The sequence below is a fragment of the Pelodiscus sinensis genome, chromosome 13 (genome assembly GCF_052426305.1).
Source record: "Pelodiscus sinensis isolate ZL-2025 chromosome 13, ASM5242630v1, whole genome shotgun sequence".
Lineage (NCBI taxonomy): Eukaryota > Metazoa > Chordata > Testudines > Trionychidae > Pelodiscus > Pelodiscus sinensis.
Window position 1 is genome coordinate 45,329,719 of NC_143064.1, and position 25,338 is coordinate 45,355,056.

General features: G+C 50.8%; 1 protein-coding gene across 1 annotated transcript in view; it reads right to left on the reverse strand.

Annotated features, from left to right (window-relative positions):
* Nucleotides 1-6,393: 6,393 nt before the first annotated feature.
* Nucleotides 6,394-25,338, reverse strand: part of FRMPD3 (FERM and PDZ domain containing 3) — an 80,492-nt gene continuing 61,547 nt past the window's right edge. The window contains exons 13-15 of the mRNA XM_075896708.2: nt 19,558-19,702; nt 13,056-13,877; nt 6,394-11,047 (exon numbers count right to left, since the gene is read on the reverse strand). Of these exons, the coding sequence (XP_075752823.2) occupies nt 8,229-11,047; nt 13,056-13,877; nt 19,558-19,702 (3,786 nt within the window). The 3' untranslated portion in view covers nt 6,394-8,228. The remainder of the gene's footprint in view (nt 11,048-13,055; nt 13,878-19,557; nt 19,703-25,338) is intronic.

The following is a 25,338-nucleotide window of genomic DNA, read 5'->3' on the forward strand; positions in this document are numbered from 1 at the left end:
TCCAGTTGTCTGAGGGCCCCATCAACCTAGGAAAAACCAATGGACAATAATAGTAAAACTCAAGTTTTTAATATTGGTAGTCTTGTAGCATGAGGCAGTTGGTCTTACATTTCTATTTTGAGTTAAAGATGATTAATACTTCTTAAATAAAACATTGTTAAGCCAATCATGGTAAACGAAGCCAGGCCCATGCACCTGAAGATGTGACAGTATTGTGGCTGGGGGCAATGCTGGTTAACAGTTTTCTGGTTAACAGAGTGCCAGATAACAAAGGTTTCACTGTATGTTTTTAAGAAAAATTATCCCCATAAATGGAGTTCCTTGCACATCTCCTGAAAATGTTGTTAATCTTTTTGGCTATGTACTTTCCAGTAGGTTGCAGTCAGCCTTTGGCCATATCCTGAGACTTAGTTTTAAAAAATCAGATTTGTTGTTGGTCCCCCTCCAAGCCTGCTGTACTTTCTCTAATTTCTTGATCTACGCTAAACCCATGTGGATCTAATACTTAACAGGCAGTTTAATTTGATTTCTCCCTTTGTTATTTGGGTAATCAGTTTTCTTCCCACGCATCAGCATAATTAACTTCTTGTGAGCTTTTCAGTCTCTGTGCTATTAAACCATGCCGATTAAGTTAGATTTGTGGTAAAAGTACCCCCTGTCCAAAGGGAACCATTTTTGAACTCTTGTCATCTGAAGAAGTGAGCTGTGCCCACGAAAGCTCATGATACCATCTAAATGTTTTGTTAGTCTATAAAGTGCTACCAGACCATTTGTCATTTTTGAACTGTGGGTCCAGTCCTGTAATTCTTACCCATCTCCATTATCAATGTGTAAATAAAGTGTTGCAGTTAATGAGAGGTTGATGATGATGCTTTCTGGAAGCTGAGAATTTAGCCAGAAAAAGGCCTTGTGTTTCTGTATAGGTTAGCCACATTATACTTCTCCAACTTTTCTGGTCAAATATCTATTGCTGTCCCATGAGGAGACATGCAGTGTTGTCAACTCTTACGATTTTGACACAAGTCATTGTTTTCCTTAAAGCCCCAGGTCAAGTAGATATTTGATGCTTTCAGCCATCATTCTTACAGGAAAAGTGAGTGTCTAGTCCATGTGGCTGTGGAGCAAGCTTCCAAATGTGACACCATTGCACACTCTAAAGGCTCAGAAAACAGACCAGATCTGTTATGTTTACATCATCGCATGATTTCAAGGCCAATCTCACAATTTTTGGTGAGTCTGACTCACGGTTTTTGAACATTTGGGATTGGCAATGCTGGGAAAAGGAAATACGATTTTGTGAAGGCCTCTAGCTCTGTTTCATTAAATCTATGTTCTATCTACGATCAAAAGATATTCATTCCCACAGGCTGGAAATGGGGCATCATACTGATGATCATTTCTAGTTCCCAGATGTTACTGCAGCAATTTACAGCATGCCTCTGATGTACATGACAGTGAGCAGATTAGATGAACCAGGGACTTGGTAAAGAAGAATAAAACTTTCTACCTCTCATTTATTCTAATTTTCACAAGCTAGTAATAAAAATAAATTTATGACCAGCTGATGGCTGTTTGATAGCCCCAATGAAATGAATTGGGGTCTTCCAATCCTCTGGTAGACTTGTGTTCACACCACAAAACCCACCATAATAATTATCTTGAATTGGTTTCCTTGTTAGACTCAGCAGAAAGGGAAAGAGTGACTCTCTTAATTCCTCTTGCTCCCATAAAGATAACTGCTCTAGCTCAGTGTTGAGGCATATTGGCAGCACACTGCTGTGGAAGCTTAACCCTACTGATCTCAATATTCTACTTACTCTGTGGACAAACAGGACTTCAGTAGCCAGTGCTGTCAGTCTTGCAACTTTCAAGAAGCACTTACCCCCACTTAGAAAGATGTACATGACACTGCAAAACCAGCTAAGTTATTGCCATTCTTGGTTAGACATTTAAAAAAAACCCTCTGCTGACATTCTTATGATTTGAGCCTTTTACAGAGGATTGTATACTTCTTTTAACTGCCAGTTTGATTGTAATAGCTAGAAGCTTAGGTTTGTTTCTCTTGTTGAACTGTTAGAATTTAACTCATGTCTAAAGCAATATGTGATCTTTCTCTCCCCCTGCATGCAGAAGCAGCATTCTTTTATGTCCATATTGTGGCTGCACCCAGCCCCTTGCCAGTTACTCCCACCACAGACTCTAGTAATCTGAAGGGTACATAGGATATTCACTAGAGCAGAGAGATCGTGACTCCAATTTAAAGCCCCCCTCCTTCCACGCACCCCGTGGATGGAGCTTCCAGCAGCGAGTGACAAGGCGCAGTAGAAGCAAGGGCCCTGGAGCCAGGCGTGCTGGAGACAGAGCGAAGCAGTTCTTGGGAATCGTGGGCACTACAGCACTAGACCGGTGGGTCCGCGCCGAGGGGACCAGGGGGGAGATGGCCTACGCCGGACTCTTGGAAGCAGAGCTGGTGAAGCTGTGCAGAGAGGGGGGATTGCCTGTGGGGAACGCAACCAAGGCCCAGCTGATTGCCCGGCTGGAGGAGAATGACCAGTCACGGGGCCAGGATCTTGTCCCCGTGGGGAGCAGCCAGACCCCCCCCCCCCGGGAGCGTGTCAGGCTCTGAGGGTGGGCGGAGCACTGGAACCCATCGGAGAGACGGGACAGCCTCCCAGGGGAACCCTGCAGGCCGTAGTCCGTGTAGGGCAGGGGCCAGCCCAGCAGAGCTGAGGCAGCTGGAGATCCAGCTGTGGATGAAGAAATTAGAAGTAGAGGACGGAGAGAAGGCGCGCCAAGATTGAGAAAGGGACCACCAGGACCGAGAGAGGCAGCGACAGCATGAGTTGGCCCTGGCAGAGCGGAGAAGCGGGGGGGCCCGGCTGCGCCGAGTGCGGATGGATCCCAAGGGCCTAGGGCTGCCAGACACTTGGAGAGGCTCGTGGTGGCCCAATTGAAGGACATGGGCAACATAGACGGGTTCCTCAGCTCCTTTGAGAGGGCTTGTGGACTGTAACAGGTCCCCCCAGCTGACTGGCTGCAGGAGCTCATCCCCGCACTGAACCAGGAGGCTGCCGGAGTGCTCAGTCAGCTGGAGGACCTACAGCCAGAGGATTACAACCGCATCAAGGGCCTCGTGGCATATTATTTCCATCAGTTTCCCTTTTTGAATGGGATTTTCAGAAGTATGCATAGCCCAAAGGCAGACTCTGACCCTTCATTCTGTAGGTCACATCTGTACTGGCCTTTTGGAGGAACTCTCCCACCATTTCACTAGCACGGTGAAGCACCATCTGCAATAGTACGTGAGTGTGTGATTGCTGGTTAGTAATGGTTCCATCACCCACAAGTGTCTTAATTGCCATGCTGCCTAGAACTGCGATGAACAGGTTGAATGAATCAGCTGAGAGGCCAGAAGCCAGTCTGCTCCATGCTCTAACTGTTACTACCGCTGGTGGAGCTATATGGGATAACAGTGGAGTGATTTTAAGGAGAAAAGGCCTAGCCACTCCTGGTGGTAGGCTGCAACAAAACCTCAGTTACTTCCAAAGTAGTTGCTCGTGAGCTTCCCCTTAGATAGCCTGTGCATTGGCAACACAGGCAGAGGCAGGAGCCTGGGCACGTGTGTGTGAGATCCTATGTTTATATGGTGCTTGGCCACCCTTGGGTTAAGGCAGACACACAGGCCCAGACCCTACATACTGCTTAGGGCTTGCCATGATGCCTTTGAAATCCACTGGGCTACTTATTCCGTTGTGTTTGGCACTGGTAAGAGAAATAGTGCCTGGATCAGGCTGTGGTCACTAACCTTTGGAGGTTAAGAATTAAACTACTGCCCACCCATGGATGATCAGAAAATACATATAGGCTGTGTCTACACTGGACCACTTATTCTGGAAAATCAGCCGGAATAAGCTGCGAGCTGTCTACACTGGCCCTTGAATTTCCAGAAAAGCAACGATGCTCTACTGTACAAAATCAGCCGCTATTCCGGAAAAACTATTCTGCTCCCGCTCAGGCATAAGTCCTTATTCCGGAACACTGTTCCGGAAAAGGGCCAGTGTAGACAGCCCAGTAGTCTTTTCCGGAAAAAAGCTCCGATCGCGAAAATGGCGATCGGGGCTCTTTTCCGGAAAAGCACGTCTACATTGACCACAGACGCTTTTCCGGAAAAAGGGCTTTTCCGGAAAAGCAGCCTGCCAATGTAGATGCTCCTTTTCCGGAAAAACTGAAAACGGAATAGTATTCCGTTTTAAGCATTTCCGGAAATTCATGCCAGTCTAGACACAGCCATATTGTAAACCTCCTAGTTTATTAAACCAGATCACATGGAGGTCCACGTAATCTGAAATGCCTTTGTGTTTCATGGCCTGAAATTGAATTATTTAGGGAAGCTGTAGGTAGCACAACGAGTGCTATCACTTAGCCCTTTGCTCTCACAGCACATTCCTGAGTACAAACGCCACTCAGGTCATAGTAGCACCATAGTGTACAGATGCTGACTGTATTGACAGAAAGGGTTTGCCTGTCAATGTAGTTAATCCATCTCTTTGAGTGATGATAGGTAAGGAGATAAAAGAATTCTTCCATCGATCTAGCGGCATCTACACGGGGAGGACAGTCAGTTGAACTATAGTGCTCAGGGTGCAAAATTTTTCATAGCCCTGTAGTTATGTAAAACTAATTTTGAAGTGTAAATCAGTGTTTGGTTACCACTAGTTGCCTAATCAAGGCTGTATCTTCACATTGATTGTGCCTTACTGAATGCTATTTTTTCTGTCACCTCTGTGAGCAGGTGCAGTAGCTTATAACAGACCATCTCTTATTGTAACTGAATTGCACTTAGTATTAACAGCTCAATTATTTATACTTCATTATATTAATTCATGCTGCTGAGTGTTGCCCATGTGGCTTATTCCTCTGTGATGAATTTCTGATTTTTAGCTAGGTGTCTGGGACTCAGTGAGATCATCCTAAAACGGGGGTCCTTCAGGGTAGTCAGTTTTGGGAGTGAGGACAAGCAAGAGCTCCCCATAAGTGCTGAAGAGAATGTTAAGGTGTGTCTAGACTACAGGGATTTGTCGACAAAACTATACCTGCATCTTCCACTGAGTGCTGTCGACATACCATCGACAGAACTCAACAGTTTTGTCGACGGCTGTAAACCTCATTCTACAAGGAATAACGCCTCCTGTCGACAGAGGCGTTATTGCATCTAAACTGTCCTTTGCATCTACACTGTCATGTCGACAAAGCGACTTGCTTTGTCGACAGAACTGGATGTAGTCTAGGTGCTCTTTGTCAACAGAAGCTTTGTCGACAGTTTCTGTCGACAAAACTTCTGTTGACAAAAGCCTTTAGTCTAGATGTACCCCTAGTGTCCATTCATTGTCTCCCAGCACTTCTGCTCTAATTTAGTCATTGGGATATTTTTTTAGGGTAGCTCTCCTCTCCTGCACTATCACAGCCACTAGGGTTACCTCAGTTTCAACCACAATGCCCCTTCCTCTGTAAGGAAAAGCAGTGATTCGCGTCTAGCCTGATCACTTCTAATGGCTTCACAGGAGCTATAGTAGGAATGAATTAGACAAATGTTCTGTTCCCAGCAACAGTGGGGGGAATCTTAACTCCATGAAGTTACTCTAGATTTGCACTGATGTCACTCAGACTTTATTCACCATTTGTCAGGGAAAAGGCTTATTAATGGGAAATAAATGGCATTTTCAAGCTTCCATTAAAAACACTGGGAGGTTAAAAACCAACAATTAAAAAGTGCTTTGCGGAAGCACTTGATGGAATCCCTTTGAATGTATCCCTAATGATGTTTTCTAGTATAACTGGTATGCTGAGCTACGATTAAAAAAATCCAGCTGAAGAGGAACTGACCTTTCTGTGCAGCCGTCACTTATGCCATATCTGCTGCAGTTAGCGCTAATGCCTTTTCCAATGGGCTGTTAAAACGATTCAGCAGGGGGATGCTCTTCCCACTGAATCAGAACTGATGCAATGATCAGTGTATCAGCAGGAGCTGTGTCGCTGGAGGTGGCGTCTTTCAGATGAGATATAAAACCAAGGTCCTGACCATCGGTGGCTATTAAAGACCCCCTGGTACCTTTTATAAGGGTGCTGATCCCAGTAATTAAGTTCCAATTTGGGTATGTCATTATCACCTTCTCCTTCCATGTGCTTAGTTTCCTTCATTTCCTGACCCTTAAACCAGTGTGCAGCGTGGTACTCCGTGTTATAACAGCTACTGCTTTCCACTACCCTTTGGTGAGGAAGATATAAGCTTCCATGTCTGCAAACAATGCTCTGTGTAAACAATAATACATATTCACAGTCTGAAAAAGACACACAGTGCGAGTTTTGGTATTAAGATTAATATATTTAATCTTTCTTGTTTGTAAAACAAGACAAATTTGTATATATATAGAATTTATATATATATTTATTTATATATACTATATACAGACAATAAAAAAGTCTCTCAATGACGCAGAGAGATTTATGGAGGAATGGTATAGGCATGATAGGGAGCTCAAGGAAACTCTCTATTTCTTAGTAGATAATGGACGAGGCTGGCCTCCTGTTGGCCTTCAAATAGGCATCGCCTGCCACGGACTGAACTCTGCTTTGGCTATTCCATTGTATATTTTGTTACAGGGCTCTTGAAAGCAGGAGACAAGAGGTGCTCTGTCTGTATTGTGAGAGCCTCCCTTCTTTGCTGATGACAGTGGCCAACGGCTGGTTGAAGCTATGGGCCAGGGAATGTTATTGCACTAGGTAAAGAACACGTGTTAAAAGCACATTGTGCATTTCCATAACTCGTATGGAAAACAAGAGATTTCAAATGTGTGTCTTGTATAAAAAAATAGAGATGGGAGGTGACGGGAGGTGATCAATTGGATTGAGATCCCTAATCATCTCTTTGCACTCTACAAGTGAGTGGGCAATTGCCTGACTTCACAAACCTATCTGTCTTCTGACACCTGCCCTCACTAGCCAGTCTGACCTCTCGTATAGACTCGAACACGTATGCTCTAAAACACAGCAACACCGGGATCCCACCATGGCCTGTTCTCCACATGTGCCCTTGAGGCAGAGTGGCAGGGTGGTTAAGGTGGATGCAGAGACTTGTGGGTTCCCTTTGGCACTGTTTTGGAGGAGAGGGAGGTGCCGTCAGACGGTAGGTTCGGGGTGTGTGTGTTAGAAATGACGGAAAGCAAGCTGGCACTACAAACCAAAATGCTAAAAATGACTTCTCTTGGCAACGACTCGAACGGCATAGTAAGAGAGAGCTCCCAGCATCTCCCCACCTTGAGCAGAAGGCAGATGGGAATGAACGGCTCAAGAGGTGGAACTCACGTGTCTCCCTTCCAAAATGACTCTTGAATTCCAGCCTCATGCCATCGGTGAAAGCAGTTGGGTTTGCTCTTTGCTGCTCATTCCCTCTGGACATTTCCGCACCATCACACAGGGCTGTGGAGAAAGGCCTAAGTTTGAGCCCTCACAGCACCTGGAGAGGTGGGTAAAGGAGTGCAGCCTGTGGCTTGTTATAACCATGGAACAGGTTGGGCTCCTGTGTGTCCCTTGATCAGAGCAAGTGTGTGCACATCTGGGCTGGCATTCTGAAAGCTGCTAGGGTGACCCAACCCCTGCATCCGGTCTCCAGGATCCCCCCCCCATGACTACTTCACTCCCCCTAACGTGGCCTTGGGGACTTTGCTATTTAAGATCCCTTCTGCAGCTGAGGGCAGGACTTGTAGGCTGAGGGTCTCTGGAGGCATAAGAGCTGTTTACGTGGCAAGACGCTGGCTTGGATCCAAGGGGACTCGGACCCAAGCAAAGCTGGAGGGTCTCAGCTCAGTTCCTAGTTCCAGACTGGCCCAGTGCACCATGATGAAGTAAAAAATGTCAGCTGTCCTCACAGGGGAGATCCAGAACCAAATCAGCACGGGGCGTGAACTGCAATACCTCCCAGATAAGGGCACTGACAAGATGGCATGGGAGAGCATGCAGAGTGGCTGGCTGTAGCCCTCCGGCGGGTTGGCAGACAGCTAACTATAAGACGTGTGTCCCTTTCAGACTCCACCAATGCAGCTATACACCCCACAGAGAAGTCTCTGACCCTGCAGCCCTGTTACAAGCAGGCCTTTTTGGACACAATCTCGCAACAAGAACCACTGACACACAGCTTGGCACATACTGGTTCGTTCAGTTCCCTAGCCGGCTTATTTATTGATCAGCGTCTTTAAGGAGCGCGTGAATGTGCTCATAACAGTTGCAACCGTGGCCGATGGGCGGGACTGCTGCTCCGCCATCTGGTGCTGACTCAGCGTTCTGGCTGTTGACTCTTCCGCCGCCCTCAGCAAGAAGGTGTAGTTCCGCACCACCTCTTCCACCTTGGTCAGCAGCTCCTGGCGCTGGGACTCGGAGCGCACGATGTACACCAGCCTCACAAAGGTCTCAATGAGGCTGCTGAGCACCTGAAAGCTGCTTGTGATTGCTGAGAGCATGTGCGTCGGGCTCTTGTCCACAGCTGCCACCCTGCGGCAGGAGGCCCGGAATTCTTTGAACTTCAGGGCGAGCTCTTGCTTGTATTCGGCCAGCTGGGAGATGTAGGGTTTGCACTCCCGAACTTCAGGGCTCACCACGCACTGCCTTAGGATGGTCAGGAGCTCGTTAGTGTCCAGCTGCACTGCCAGAAACCCGTCTGGCAATGCATAGGCATGGCCTCGAAGGGCGTGGACCTTAGCCAGGCTCCCCTCAAAGGTGGAGGTCCTTAAATCTATCTCCTGGGTCTGGCTATCATCAGGGCTGCTGCAGGCAGTGGCATCCAGGACCTGAAGGGTCCTGCTCATTACTGGAACCATCTGATTGTCCAGCTTCATGCCTGGTAGGATCTGCATGGGGATGGAATAGGAGAGTTCGTCCTTCTCGCTCCCGTCTTCTGCCACGTCGCACTTCCTGTAGTAGAAGCAATACCGGATGGAGCAGCACTTCTTGTCCTCCATGTCTTCCTCCGGCAGCTCGGCATGACTTGGGTACATCTCCTCCTGGAGGGAGAAAGCCGCCGAGCCCTTCTGGCTCTTCTTCTCCTGTGCTATTTGAACGTAAGATGGGTCCCCTGTTCTTGGGGATTCCTGGTTCTTGCTCTTCGGCGTGGTGCTGTGGGTCCCAGGGTCTCCTTCGCTCTGCAGGCCTTTCTGCTTGGCCGGATAGGTGTTCTGGTAGATGTCCGAGGAGAGAGAGGTTCGCTCAGCCTGATCGATTTCACTGACACTGTAGCGGCGCATCAGTTTCTTGTAGTGTGGTGCCCCCATGCACTCTCCACGGGAGGTGCACGTGGTCAGACAAGACATGCTGTTCTCCGGATCTGACCGGTAGTCTCTGGACTCTAAACTTGTGGATCGTATCCGCCTGCCTTTAGAAGGGCTGCTCACACTATTAAGCCTGCCTGCTTCTGCCTGCTTCTGGCTGTCAGGGGCCTTCTCTCTCCCTTGCCTCTCCAGCTCTGGTGCTGTTAACTGGCCGGGCTGTGGCCTCACCCCTCTGCAGATCCGCTTGCAGTCGCAGCTTCGCCTCTGCTCCCGGGACATCCCGGGGACTTTCTGCACAGGGCTGCTCTTCAGCTGACAACTGCAGCGCCCAGGCACAGAAGGATGCAGGTATTCCGGAGGCGGGAGGTCACTTTTGGTCTTTGGCTTGAGCAGCTCTTCCAGGAATTCCAGCTCATACTGTTTCACCTTCTGGAGCTGGGCCTGCCGCTCGTCTGTCTCCTTCTTCAGCCGCGTTGGGAAAGTAGCAGAGAACAGCTTCCTTAACCTGAAGTGGGCTTTTGGGACTTTGGGTTTAGCTGGAACATCAGCATCCTGCGGGGTTGTTTCCGGGATCTTTTCTGCTTTCTTGGAAGGCACGGTGCTAATCTGCAAGCCCTCAGATCTGGGCACCAGCTGGATCTGCCCTTTGGGATCCTCGCTGGTGCTCCTGGAAGTGCCACTCGTAGATGGAGAATGCAGCGTGCTACCCTCCGCTTGTAAGCTTTTGGCACAACTTTCCTGCTGCATTTTCTCCCCTTGGCTCGCGGGACCCATGTGTTTCTGGTATGCAGGGTTTGCAGCATCACTTTTTGCTTTCTGGCCTGGCTCCCCACTTGCTGGTTTTCCTCCAGGGTCTCCACTCACTTTCTGTGGGTAGCTCTTTGAGGGGAAAGTCTTGGCCTGCAGCCTTTCGCCCCCCCCAGGGGAGGGATGGGACGCATCGCCCCTCTTGCCAGAAGGCTCTTTTGGGCTCAGAGAGGCTTCCGGTTGACAGTCACACGAGGTCTCCACAGCTGGCTGACTCCCTTTGAATTTCAAAGGCTTGCTACTGGAAAGCACACAGCTGCTGCTCCCACTGGCCTGCGTGTCTGCCACCACAGCTGCTGCTTGGGAAGGCGAGCCTTTGCTCCCCACTTGCTGCAAAGCAGCTGAGACGGTCACGCTGCCCTTAGGATCCAGGGTTAGTTTAGGGCTCAGCCGGACCTCTTTGGGCACCTTCTCCCGAGGATCCTGCCCCTGGTCCCTGCTCAAGGCAGCTGCAGTGTGCAGTGACACCTCAAAAGCTGCTTTCGAGTGGCCGGGGCCTTTGCATTCCGAGCCCGGCATTGTCATGTCCCTGTTCTGCTCCTTCAGCTGCGGTGACTGCACAGGCTGGACTGCCAAGGTGTAACTCTGCTCTCCTGGCTGCTGGTCCTGCTTGCTCCTGCTGCAAGAGAGGCTGGCGGGCTGGTGAGAGAAAGCTGGCTTCAGGGAAGGGCCTGGCTCCTGGCGCCCAAGCAGGTATGGCGAGGTGAGGACGGCTTGAGCAGCACAGCTCTGGATTCGGAAGGGAAGATCCTTCCTGCCCAGCAGGTTTTCTTTGTTGATGTGGTGGGCCAGGAAGTAGGCGGCGTTCTGGTGCTGCTTCATGGCCGAGACCATCTCTGAGACATCTGTTAGCTCCGAGGAGTTGGTTTCGTGGCCAGAGTCCAAGGATGACTCGGGCGTGATGGCAGCTAGAACAATGAGACCTGAGAAAACACAAGAGGGACGTGGGGATGTTATGCTGGGATCTCACCTCTGCTTGCAGGAGACAGCAGCAATGCAGAGGAAGTCCCACAGACCTCCGTGCCCACTGGAGGAGAGAGGATTTCAGCAGGGGAACCTCAGCTCCCTCCTCCCACCAACACCTCCAGGAGACGATTTTGACTGGATCACCTGCTCCTGTGCGTGAATGGGATCTATGTCTAGGCAAGTCTGACCGAGACTGATTGCCAGCTTCAGTCTGGCGTCTGACTCAATTCAGTGAGAGCATTTAACCTGCGAAGGGGGCCTGGGAAGGATTCCGGCAGGGCCATGGGGAGCTGTCTGGAGCAATCAGGAAACCTGGCAGAGTGTGGAGGAGGCCAGCAGGCCGCTCACATCACCCACTTTACTCAGCCTGGAGGAATCCAACTGATAACACATTTGCACTTAAGTCACCTTGGCCAGGTGCCCTTTTACAGCTGCAGAATCTCTCAGGGCCAGATAGCCCTGGGAATGCCCAGGGCCCAATGTCTTGACTTCACTGGGGTTTCTCCAGGGGCCAGATTGTCCCACAGCATTGATCTGGTGGCTCGTCACCGTAATTACTCATCTGTGCACACCAAGAGACACGGGCTTTGGGTCTGCTTTGCCCAACGGCGAGACCTGCTTTGGGAGAGGCTGGCGGGCCGTACTGTGCTTGGAGGAGCGGGCCCCTGATCTCCAAAGCAGTTGCACTTTCTCATCCAACATGCGAGAGGCAGGGCTAATAACAAAGCTTCCCAGAAACAGGTGCAGGGAAACCAGGTTGTTGCTGCACACGGCCAGCCAGGATCTCCTTCCCTTCCTGCTGGGAACAGTGGAGACTAATGGCGGCATCTCTGCAGGCTCTGACATCAGTTTAGGGTGCGAGGGAAGTGGGTGCGGGTGTCTGGCAACAGGGTTATGGAATCCTCCATTTCCAGGAAGCTGTTGAAGTCCACCCCAAGTCATGTGACTAAAAGTCATTCCCACCTGACAGCTGTTGGCTGGCTGGTGCGAAATCATCATGGTCTCAGTCCAGTTTGCAGCGGACAGTGTCCCCATCCCTGTGCTAGGGGAGCAGGTGTGCTGCAAAAGCAGAACTCCCCTTCCAGCCGGGAGAGTGTTAGGCGGGGAGCTCTGGGCCCCAGCTGGCCTGCTGTGTGCACAAGCAGGGAGCTCTCAGCCCAGCACCTCTCTCAGCTCCCCGAAAGAAGGGAGGGCAGTAGAGCTGCTGCATTAGCTGCTGCACCACCTGGCCAGCAGCCGAGCCAGCAGCCTCTTCCAGCAGAATGTTGGGCTGAGTTTCTTTAGGGGCTGTCAGAGCATAGTAGAGTATTGGCCAATCCGCAGGCTGGATTGTTATTGGTGACAGAGGCCAGAGATGAGCATGTCTCTGAGACCACCACCAACCCTGCACTGGCTGGCGGGAACGCCCCGAGTTTGCTGGTGATCTTTCCAGCCGCATGCTGAAGAACCCGCAGCTCTTACTCCTTTTCCCTCCTTCGTGGCTGTCTCAGTAGCACCATGGAGAGTACAACACCGAGAGGAGGAGAGAGCAGGATTGGGGGACCCCTTCCAGGCCAGGGCACACCCTGCATGCCAAAGCTCTGTTCTGCAGGCCTTCCTTGTGCCCCCACCTGCAGGGCTTTTGGGATACAGGCAGCTGGGTGGATCCCAGCTGCAGAGAGGAAGCATGCCGACCAGAGGGAGCCTGGAAGCTGTCTGGCCGCCCTGCTATCACTCGTCTGTTCGGAGACAGGAGGTTTGCATCTCCAGCACCATGAAAGTTTCCAAGCACCCGCCGGACTGCTCTCCCTCTACACTAGTTCCAGGGTCTGGTCTCCCTAAGGCCTGCGTTTCTGGAATCCCCTCCAAATACGAATAAGAACTGAGACAGAGGGAGGAGAGAGGTAAGGAGAGAGGAATGAGAAGGGAAAGGGACTCGCACCCCAGACAGTAATGGAAGCACAACAGCTCTGCCTCCTTCACTACCTGCTGTCTGCTGTGGTGGGGGGTGTGAACAATCTTCCGAAGCAGCCAGGGCTTCCAGAGCCTGCAGGGTGGACACCAGAGCATCGTCCAGCTCTTGGGCGTGGTCTCGGACCGTCCGCGTTTGGACGCTGTCTATCAGCGTCACCGGGATCTCGTCGTACAGGATGCCGCAGAGGTGTCGGCCCTGCTCCTGGCTCTGCGCGGCCGCCCTGCGCTTGGGGTCGTCCTCGTCGGAGCTGTTATCCCGAAAGCCAGGCGGTGGGGCGGCGATCGCAGGGAGCAGGGAAGTGGTCTCGTCCGCTTCCTCATCGCTCCCTGGAGGCGGCAGGGACATCAAGTCTACCATGTTATCGTGGGAGCTGCCGGCCTTGCCGCCTTTCCGAGAGGCCAGCCGGCTCTTGAGTTTGGCTTTGCAGGAGTTACAGTAGAAGTGCATGGCATCGTTCCTCAGGTGGTTGTCCATGGTGTTGGCCCTTGCCCTACTTGCCTGATGGTCCCGGTCAAGGCCATCCGGGTTGTACTCTTTGGCAGCACCCTCATAGCCTTGGCCGGAGCTTTTGGAAGTGGGGTCGGATTTGGTCCTGGGCCTGGTTTCCTCAAAGAAGATCAGGTTTTCGTTGATGTCCGTCCTGTTTTCTCGCTGCTTCCTTTGTTCCCGCATGTGCAGGTAACAAAAGCTGACGAGCTCCGAGTCCGATGCCTTGGGAACTCGGGGACTGGATTTCCCAGGGCTGGAGGTAGCGCCACCCAAGAACCCGCTCTCTTTCTTTCCCGAGTGCCCCGCTGCAGCCGGCCGGTGGACGTTGTGCGCGGTGATATAATCTAAACCAAAATAACATTCCTTACGTTAGAGCAGCACCCATGAGAAGGAGGGAGAGGCACGAAATTCAGCATGCACCTTAGGAACCACCAAACCACAGCTGCCTCCTGCTGGGCATTAAAATCCTTGGGATCATAGAATCCTAGAACTGGAGGAGACCTCAAGAGGTCATCAAGTCCTTCACGGCAGGACCAAGCACCATCTACTTCAGTGCTTCTTAAACTTTTTAAGGCCAAGGAACACCAAACAATATTTTTTGAGAAAAAAAAAGGTCGCCTGCCCCTTTAAGGGCAGCCATTTTGAATTCTGTTCTCCGCTTCCATCTGACTTACAGCGCACCAGTGTGCCGTGGAAAACAGTTTAACGCTGATCTAGATCAACCCTGATAGCTGTCTGTCTAACCTGCTCTTCAGTATCTCCAGGGATGGAGATTCCACAACCCCCCTAGGCAATTTATTCCAGTGTTTAACCACCCTGACAGTTAGGAAGTTTTTCCTAATGTCCAACCTAAACCTCCCTTGCTGCACTTTAAGCCCATTGCTCCTCAGCTTATCCTCAGAGGCCAAGGGGATGTCACAGCAGACTTGGAACATGCAGCAGAACAACGGGCACAGTCTCCATGGGCATAGGTGTTGGTTCTCCTGCAATATGCCAACTTCTACTCCGCTAAGCCAAGCCAAACCCAGAGGGAGCCAAGAGCTTTTTCCAGCTCAGATGATACGCTCTCCACAACGTAGCATTCCCCGGCCCAGCTACTGCAGTCTCCTGCAACCTCTGTGGCACCTTCACTAATATTCAGCCCAGTTAGATCATTTACATCCAGGTCCAGGACACATGTCAAAGTATCATTTCTGTGCAGGATAACAGGTGGGCAGCGAGCCCAACAGAAAGGTCCCACTGACAAATTGCAGCAGCGTTGCCATGCTCATACACTCTGTGGAAAAGGCACAGGCAGAATATCAGGGGCATTAAGTGGAGTGGCAGGTGTCTTCTACTTGAATGAACCAGCTGGGCCAGTTCTGGGCCCCCCACTACAAAAAGGATGTGGACGCATTGGAGAGGGTCCAGCCGAGGGCAACCAAAATGATTAGGGGGCTGGAGCATATGACCTACGAGGAGAGGCTGAGGGACTTGGGTCTGTTTAGTCTGCAGAAGCGAAGAGTGAGGGAGGATTTGAGAGCAGCCTTCAACTTCCTGAAGGGAGGTTCCAAAGAGGATGGAGAGAGGCTGTTCTCAGTAGTGACAGATGGCAGAACAAGGAGCAATGGTCTCAAGTTGTGGTGGGAGAGGTCCAGGTTGGATATTAGGGAAAACTATTTCCCTAGGTGGGTGGTGAAGCACTGGAATGGGTTCCCTAGGGAAGTGGTGGAGTCTCCATCCCTAGAGGTGTTTAAGTCTCGGCTTGACAAAGCCCTGGCTGGGTTGACTTAGTTGGGATTGGTCCTGCCTAGAGCAGGCGGCTGGACTTGATGACCTTCTGAGGTCTCTTCCAGCTCTATGATTCTATGATTCAGCAGAACTGGAGTTTCCCACTTGGAGGAACCAGCTAGAAATGCCAGCTCCGCTCTAATGGGTCGTAAGTTTTAAGAGTCAGAAAAGACCCTTGTGATCCTCTAGTCTGGCCACCTGCATAGCACAGGGCAGAGCCCTCCACCGAGCAGTTCCTGCACCAGCCCAACAGCAGGTGGTGGAATTGGTTCTCTGTGGGGAAGACATCCGTTTGTCGTGCGAAGGCTCAAAGTGACAGGGAATCTGCCACGTGGGACTCTACAGGAGACCCTCACAATTTGCAGAATTGCGATTTCATGGTGGTGCATATTCGCGAGTCTCCTGTCCTGGCCTGAGGAGGTGATGGGGGCCGGGAGCCACAGTAGGTTCCCCTTAGCTCCCGGCCCCCTCCGTGAGTTTGGGAGCTGTGGGGAGCTCACTGCAGGGGCCAGGAGCCACAGCTCCCAGCATAAGTGAATTTCACCATTCACAGTGGATGCATTTGGGTTAATCACGCTCATGGTTAAAGATTTGGGCCTTATGTCCACCTTGAATTTGTCTATTCCGGCTTCCAGCCATTGGCTCTTGCTGATCACAGAGATATAGGGCTGGAAAGACCTCGAGTGGTCATTTGATCCAGTCCCAGTGCTGAGGCAGGCCCAGGTACCCCCAGACTCACTAGAACCCTCTAGCATCAGTAGTAAATGTTACATACAGAGTGTCCTCCACTCTCCAGAGACTTTTCTTTGTGGGAGGTAGAATCCAGGCCTCGGGAGGCATTTCTGACTGCATTCGCAGCTGACCTGCACAGCTCTGCAGGTCAGTGCCAGGGGACACAGGCTCCTTGTTACAAAATCAAATGCAGTCAAATAAATCCCTGAGCGCAATAGCTCAGCAACATGGGCAATTTGTCTCCCAATCCCCCCGTGGATTAAAACGCTCACCCCCCACAGCGTAAAAACACCAGCAAGAATAAAGAGATATGGTAATGGACACACCAGTGGCCCGGGCTAAATCTGTGTAGCTAAGCTTGACACCCGCTGCTCTTGCATGGCTCTGGGGACTAGGGATGGACAACAGAACCTCTCACTTCCAGGCCAGCAGTTCCAAGCCAGCTCCCTCGTTGGACGGCTCAAGAGAGAGACTGAGGACCGAAGGGGCCCTGGAGACTGAACTAGCCCCTTCCCTCTAGAAGCAGGCAACCTCCAGGTCTGCACTGAAGTGAATGAATGGGGGAGGGGGAACGCTGACGCGACACAACTTGGCCGAGTGGGAGTGTGACCCATTTATGGGAGGGACAAGCCCCCCGCTTCGTCCCCTCCTGCATGTCCCTGCATCACAGCCACTTGTGGCTGCGTGGGCACAGTCCCTGAAACAACCACACTGCAGCACAACGCAAGGCTCTCCCTCGCCCTCTCTCTGCCCCGGTGCAGGCTGAGCACTCTGGTGCCTGCAGCCCCCTCGGCAAGGGGCGAGCAGGAGGCTGGCTTCAGGAACTGAGCTTGCCTGGTACCACAGGACGCTAGCCACGAGCCCATGGCAGTGCCTGTGCCCATGTGCCACATGGCAGAGCCGGGGGCAGGCAGGGGACCTTTGCTGCGCATTCGAATCCCTTCTGTGGGCTAGCTGTGTATGTTTCTGGGCTGGGGCGTAAGCAGGAGCCGGCAATCAGCCAACCCGTCAGCTGCCCTCGCTGGGTTAACACCAGCTTTGAAAGGATTTTCATGGAGGCAGCACATGACGTGACTGCCCAGTTCTGCAGCCCAGTGCGCTGTGCCTGCCGGCCGCAGCTGATCAGATGGACATCATCCAAGGGAGATGGATTTCACGGATAATCCCAGCATAGGAAACTCACCCCTAACAACGGCTGCAGTTCCCCAGGGGCCTTCTGGGGCCCCCGGGACACGGATATGCTCCTCTCCCAGGCAAAGGGTGGGAGGAACTGATTTTCCAGTTAAGATTTTGGCACTGCTTGCAATCTGCAGCCCAGGTAATCCGACCCGCTCTGTCGGAGCGCTCTGGCTCTCCTGCCGAGACACGTTCTCCGGAGGGATCGCCTGTCTTGGTGGGCTAAATCCAACCCTTCTGAACCCGACCTGGCCAGGGGGCTGGTGCGCTGGGCTCCAGCGAGGCTCAAGGGGGAAAGACTTTCACCCCTCAGGACACAGGGGCTTTTACTGTAGCCCTGAGAACACAACAGCTCGTGTCACCATGCGACAGGGATAAATGGCTCTTGCAGCTGCGCAGCCACCAATGCATTGCCTCCCTCCAGCGCTCTTGCTGCCCCACCCTCCCAATCCAAGCACCTAGAGATAGCCCCCCACCAACCCCCATGCACTGGGGCACGGAGGGAAGGATCAGATCTACCCTGACATTTGATTCAGTTACAGAATGGGACCCTGAGATGGGTACTAGCCCTTTAAGGCAGCGTCAACCAGCTCCATCTCATATGGAGATATGAAACCCCATGGTCCTGGCTAATGCTGCTGCTTCTACCCTCTACACTGCCCCTGCACATCCCTACATCATAGCCACATGGGCGGGCAGACTTCCGCAAGTGACCAGTGATTTTGGGTGCTGTAGCCAGACACAAAAACCCCATCTTGTTTTGCCACGAGCCCCATCTTGTTCCCCCCTCCCCCCCCAGAGAGCAAGAGAAAGGCAGTCAGCCTTTGATGCCCTGGGAACACAGGTTTGCTGCCTGTCCCTGACTCTACCATAAACAGAAACCAGACAGTAAATGGGCTAGCTGACGACCCGGGGCCTCCCGTTGCCCTGATGGCTAGTACCAGTAATTGACACGCCTGCACTGTCCCAGGAGAGGAATCTTCGCCCATCACATACCAGAGGTGCCCATTGTCTGCATTTTCCCAGGTGTAAATTATGCTTTGCACCCTTCGTGGGAAACTTGGCATTCAAAGCCATTTTTCCTAATTGGCCACTTGAGCCCAGGAAGAAGCCTACATGACCCAAGGGGTATAAAAAGAGGTTCAGCAGCCTACCCCATTTGAGCTCCAATCATCTATACCTGCTGGCAGGTATTGATTGTCTCCCGAGGTCTGTGGGACGCCCAACCTCGCCCTACTTCTTCCCGAGGGATTGAGAGAAAGACGCTGGCCACGCCAAGTCTGGAACGCAGGGGTGAGAATATACCTGCTATGTGTATTTTGCATGCATTTAATAAGAGCTCAGAGAACCAAAAGGGTTTCATGGTACCTGTAAGTAACTTCTTAGTGTAATTTCCTTTGTAGTGGCTGTGTTATCTGTAACACAGCAGTAGCATTTAACAACTAAGCTTACCCTGTAACAATAAAATAGTAACTGTTTAAGCTTTAACCTGACTCCTTCAATTGCTGTAACAGAACCAAGCACAATTTAAAAGAACTTCAGCCGGTCATAAGGGACTCACTGCCCTGACCGTCGGCTGACAGGTGCCCAAGAGGAGTCCCCTTGAAGGTGGCACGGTTTGCAGATGCACCCCTGTACTCCAGACTCCTCTACGGTTCTCAGATTGGACGCCTCAGAATCGAGGCACCAAAATCACAAGTCACTTTTGGGAGTCTTGGCTGTACATCTTTGGTTCTAATGCACAGCAGCCGCGGTGCCACAAGCGTCCGGTGCGGGATGTGAGCGTGTCTGACTCTACATCTCTGCCGCTCAGGAAAAGCAGCAGGAAGTTAAACAGCCCTTTGTTCTGCACAGATGCTCTGGATGCAGCGTAGAACCCTGCCAAACCCAAGCCAACTGTAGGCACATGAGTCACGGCAGCTGCACATCCTCTGTGGGCACATTGCAAGCGGATTCAGTGCTGATTCCTGCGGGTGGCACTAAGTCTTTATAAATGCCAGATTTATGCTGACCCAGCTTAGAGCTGCCCCGTGGACCTGATATTATGATACCACATGCCACCTGGCATGTGACAAGCAGTGGGAGTAAAATTACTGTTACTTTTTCACAGAGGAACCAAGAGGTTAAGTGATTTTCCCAGGGACACTCAGTGAATCAGTGGCATATGCAAAGCCAGAACCTGTCTTCTGAAACCCTGTTTTTTCCTGCTAGCTAACACTGCCTGCCGCATAGAAAAGGTCTCTGTTAGTTTTAGTTCTACCCCAGTGCCGAGAAGGAATCCATCTCCTTTCCGAACTGGGCTAAATAGCAGAGCAGGGGGCGCAAAAAGCAGAGGCTGAAACGTACCTGCCTTGGTAATCTGAGGAGGCAGCTGCTGGCTGGATGGTCTAGAGAACATCATCTTCTTGGTGTCCACCAGGAGGCGGCAGTACCCTGCTATCAGGCAGGCAAAATTGGTGGCTTCCGGCCACTCCATCAGCAGCACCAGTGGCTGGAAAGGAAAAAAGGAAAAGCAAATAAGGACAATGGGTTTCAGCTAATACACAAATGAAGCCAAGAGCGCCAAAGAGACTGTTTGTGGGACCTACACTGGATTGCATTCTTTTTAGGTAGGAGGGAAATGCTCCTCAATTCATCCCTCAGCTACGGCATGGCCACACAACCTGACCCACTGAGAAGTGAGCCACGAAACACAACTCGACTGTATAACGGGGTGAACACACCCAACTTCCCCGTCCTTATCCCCAAATAGAAAACCGAGCTATAAGCGTTCACATAGAACTAACTCTGCCTACAGCGCCTAGTGTTAGAAGAATGCCACCAGGACCCGGAGAGGTCTGAAGAAACAGGAGCTGCCAGCAGTGAACCGTCAGGAAGGATGAATTATTAACTCCTCCCAACTCCTAATGTATGGCGGGGATTTACAGCTAACCATCTGGCCAGTTAAATCTGTACCTTAGGAGCAAGTGTCGTTTGTTTAGGAGAACATTTATCCTCATGCTAGGAAAGGGTTTTAATCTCCGCTGTGAGGGAAAAATCAGACACAATCTCAGCAATTCTAGGTGCAGAATATAGCTCTGAGATGGTAAAACTGTCATGATCACCATCCTGTTTTCATCACACTAGGGAGAGGCTGCTGTTAGGAGTGGACTTTATTTCCACCTGCAGATACAAGGTTGGACACACCGGGGATTTGCTTCAGTTCCTGCCATCAGCAGCCGGGCACGGCAAAGCTAAACCCCTGGAGTAGACAGGCAGAGCAGCTGTTGCACGGGCGCGGTTCACCTTGGTTTCAAGCAGCTCTGCTGATGCAGTCACCCCAGCCTGTCTACGTTAAGGGGTTGCCCAGGTGCAGCTGCACTGTAGCTGGCCTTTAACAGCTGGATTCAGGGCAGCCCTCCAGACAGCCAAAGCCTGGGGCTGCCCAGTCCATAGGAAGTCATCTGGAGTGGTTCGAGGAGTTTTAATATAAATGAACTGGGAGCAGTGCAAGAGGGAGCCTCCCGTCACTGCCTTTCACGAGGTGAGAAATGACTCCTGGTCTCACCTCATCTGTCACGGTACTAAGAGGCCACCGACTGGGGAAAACGTGACATACTAACACAGAGCGTGGCCATCTCCCAGGAGACGTGTGTATGGCTGAGAGGACGTGGGATGTCAGGGATAGCCGGGAACCTGGACAATTATTATTCATACTGCAGTTCAGCTCCTAGAGGGCCCAACTGAACTGGGGTGAGGGGAAGTGGGGGACAGTTGTCCTAAGCGCTATTCACACACAAGGAAGGATAAAATTCCACCTGCCAAGAGTTTCTATTCTAAGGAGACAAGACTGGGGAGAGACCGGATTTGCCAAGGTTACGCAGGGGGTGAGCGGTTGTGCGGAGAACCAAGATCTCCTGGTTCCCAGTCAAGTGCTCAGTCCACTGGCCCATCCTGCCACTCAGACACAAACCCCAAACCGCGCTAGGTTGCACTGGTTGGCCATTTTAGGAAGCACACGGCTTCACAGGCAGAGCAGTCCAGGGAGTTCCCAGAGGAGCTGCTGGGAGTGTTGCTCGGTGTTTGCTCCTGTTGCCATTCACAAGCTGGAGAGGCAGAGTTCTTTAGCATCTTCTCAGAGCCTACCTGGAGGCAGAGCAGGGACAGCTACAGTGGCAGCTTCAAAGAATGGAGAATATTCAGAGCTGCAAAGCGAGCAGAAGAGGACGGGGATGCAGATGGTGCGTGGTCCTGCTATGAGGGCAGGGGACTGGACTTGATGACTTATCGAGGTTCCTGGCAGTCTTTTTATTCTGTGTTCATAATAAGCAAATGCGCTCAAGCAGGGATCTTTGCCATCAGCATGTTTTATGGGTTTTAACTGTGTAAAAGGGGTTTTTACTGTGGGCACAAATAAACACTAAACCCAAGAATCAGAGAGAGTAAGAAGCGAAACAAGGGAAAGAAGTGGCTGCATCGTACAGCACACAAGAGCTCACAGGATCTAGACTCTTCATGCACTTCATGAACGCTGCCTAGCCTCAGTGGGAAATGAGGAAGGTAGCCAACGTGTTCTGCTTACAGCTAGTCCATGCTGCAGATTTCCCAGGTTTTTGAAGCTGTCTGTCCACAGAGGGAGCACTTGCTTTTCTCTGGTCTGTAAGCATAGTAATCTGAGCACTAGCAACAAGAAAGGAAGTGGTAAGACCTGACGGAGGCCAGAGAAGCAACTGCCCACACCTGCCAGTGCTAAGAGGGGATGACACAAAATTCATTTCAATTCAGTCCAAAGTGCAGAGGCTCGTTTGAGTGCTGGTGGCACAGAGGGCAGATTTCGGTCACCGTGGCACAGAATTTAAGGGCAGACAGGACCCCTCAGCTCATCCACTCTGATCTCTCAGGCCACCAACACCATCCACCTCCCCCTCACACCCAACAGCCAAAATAAGATCCAAGTATTACAGCCCATGGGAGATTAGACACAGGCGCAGAACTGGAAGGACTAAGGTTCACCCTTGCAATGGCAGGGAAGCAATGAAGTGAGATAGCCCCAGATGATCCTGGCACCTCACACACTGCAGAGGAAGGAAAAAGACCCCCAAGGGCATTGCCCATCTGAACCCGAGAGAAATTCTTCCCTGAGTCCCACATACAGCGATCAGTTACACCCTGCGCATGTGAACAAGAGCCAGCCAGCCAAGCCAGGATCAGAAATGGCCACTGGAGTAGCCTCCTCACAGGAGGGAACGCTCTACTGGCAGCAATATGATGGAGCCAGCTTCTGCCCCCGTCACCTGCACACCCTTGCACAGCGGGAAAGGCAGAGCTCTGATAGCTGCCAGGGCCAAGTAATCAGCGCCCTGATTTCTCTTCACCCTTTGCAGCAAGTGGAGGCTGGAAGTAGCTTCAAGGGGTTTTTCTGCTAAACCAGACTATTTTGATTTTTGGACAATTCCACCATATGAATCAAGGAGACGGATTGTCCCCAATCTCTCCAAAGCGACTCATTGTCAGAGAAGCCCAGTCTGTATATTCTGTCAGGAGTGAAACAGGACTGGCTCTGTGATCAACACAAACTGGCACTTTCTGCATATAACTGAAAACCAAAAGGCAGAACTTATGAGGGCTACTAATGCTGTGTCCCTTGTCATGACTCCATGGGAGCACAACTACCTGGGTTTTGTTTGGTAATCAGTAAGGGTGTGTCTAGACTACATGCCTCCGTCGACGGAGGCATGTAGATTAGACAGATCGGTGGAGGGAAATGAAGCCGCGATTAAAATAATCGCGGCTTCATTTAAATTTAAATGGCTGCCCTGCTCTGCCGATCAGCTGTTTGTCGGCAGATCGGGGCAGTCTGGACGCGCCGCGTCGACAAAGAAGCCTTTCTTGATTGTCACAGGTATGCCTCGTGAAACCAGGTTTACCTGTGCCGATCAAGAAAGGCTTCTTTGTTGACACGGCGCGTCCAGACTGCCCCGATCTGCCGACAAACAGCTGATCAGCAAAGCGGGGCAGCCATTTAAATTTAAATGAAGCCGCGATTATTTTAATCGCGGTTTCATTTCCCTCTGCCGATCTGTCTAATCTACATGCCTCCGTCGACGGAGGCATGTAGTTTAGACGTACCCTAAGATGCACATCCTAGATGACTATAGCATTACTATTTTGCAAGCAAGAAGTCTTAACATCAGTTAGCATTAGCAGCTTAGCAAAAGTGTGTGTGGGGGGCAGGAGGGGAGGTGCATACTGCTTTGTAATTCTACAAAACACATTGCTTGATTAAATGATAATGACATTTAGGCGAATGACTGGTGCTGGTTTTGTTATACAGCTAGTCAAGTGTGAAGGTTTTATTATTGCAAATTAAATGTCGTCGTTAGTTGTACAACAGCACACTTGATCCAGTTGCTTACCCCCTAACTGGGCTGGTAAAAGAAAAGAGAAGGGATTGTGAATGAGAGAGACAGGAGAGGGTAAGCCAAGATACTTTACAATCCTAGAAATCTTGGTCCGTATGTTCCAAGCATGCAAGGAGAATGAGTTGTTAAAAAGATGGTTGGATGTATTATATATTCCAAACATGCCAGGGAAATGGGTTGTTCAAAAGATACTTAGTTAAATAGGACTTGAGACTAAATGGGGATAATGTCCATTCTGAACAGTCAGTTGTTCAATTTACAATCAGTGTTGCTTGGGAATTTATGTAGCACTAGCTCTGAACTGCTTTCAGTTGGGCTGCTGAGCAATAATAATAAAGGAACTGAGCTGTGCTTTATGGTGTTGTTTTCTCTTTGTAGATAACAGGGATTTACCACGATGTGCTTAGGATCCCAGACTTTGGCAAGGAACAGCGAGGAGGTGGACTCCTCTCGCTCCAGGTACTGCATGTATCAACAGGTGTGTTGTAAGCAAAACTCGTGAAGTCATTCTGCCGCTCTATTCTGCACTAGTTAGGCCTCAGCTGGAGTACTGTGTCCAGTTCTGGGCGCCACATTTCAAGAAAGATGTGGAGAAATTGGAAAGGGTACAGAGAAGAGCGACAAGAATGATTAAAGGTTTAGAGAACATGACCTATGAAGCCAGGCTTCATGAACTGGGCTTGTTTAGTTTGGAAAAAAGAAGATTAAGGGGGGACATGATAGCGGTTTTCAAATATCTAAAAGGGTGTCACAAGGAGGAAGGCGAAAATTTGTTCCTCTTGGTTTCTGAGGACAGGACAAGGAGTAATGGGCTTAAAGTGCAGCAGGGGAGGTTTAGATTGGACATTAGGAAAAAATTCCTAACTGTCAGGGTGGTCAAATATTGGAATAAATTGCCAAGGGAGGTGGTGGAATCTCCCTCTCTGGAGATATTTAAGAACAGGTTAGATAGACATCTGTCAGGGATGGTGTAGACGGAGCTTGATCCTGCCTTGAGGGCGGGGGGCTGGACTCGATGACCTTGAGGTCCCTTCCAGTCCTATTATTCTATGATTCTATGATTCTATGTCTGGAAAATCAACTTTTCCGGATAATTGTGGGGCTTCTGGTACCCTAACTACCCTACTGTAATAACAGTATTTATCCAGCTTGTGTGGTTCCACATAAACCAGTCAGTGCCAGTAGTCTACAGTAATCCTCATGGCAGATCATGTGGCCTGGGTGATCCTTTTTGATAGGCATGCTCTTTTTGCTCCCAGTTCAGCAAACCATTCAAGCACGTTTAAATCTGTCTCTGATCAGCATAACGCTTCAGTATATGCTTAACTTTAAGTACGTGCTTAAGTCTCGTTGAAATCACTGGAATAAAAGTAGGTGGGTGAGTGCTTGCTGAATAGGGTTAAGCCAGGGATGTCAAATGCCAGAGCAATTGGGAAATCTGGCCTGGGAATCCCCGCGGGATGCGTGGGAGCTGCCCATTACCATTCCCCAAGTCTGGCCCTTCCGGCCACCACCCCGTCCTCTCCCATGGCACCCTGTTCCCCGAGGACACGGCATCAGGGGTTATGGGGGCCACTGGTGCGGTGTGGCCCCCTACGCTCCCGGGGTGGCAGGAGCCGTGGGGAAGCAGGGTACACTCAGCCGGTGCACCTCATTTCTTTAATGAAAATGTCCAGTAACAGTCTCCTGTTTTTCAACCAGCTCAATCAGGAAGCTGGTATTAGAC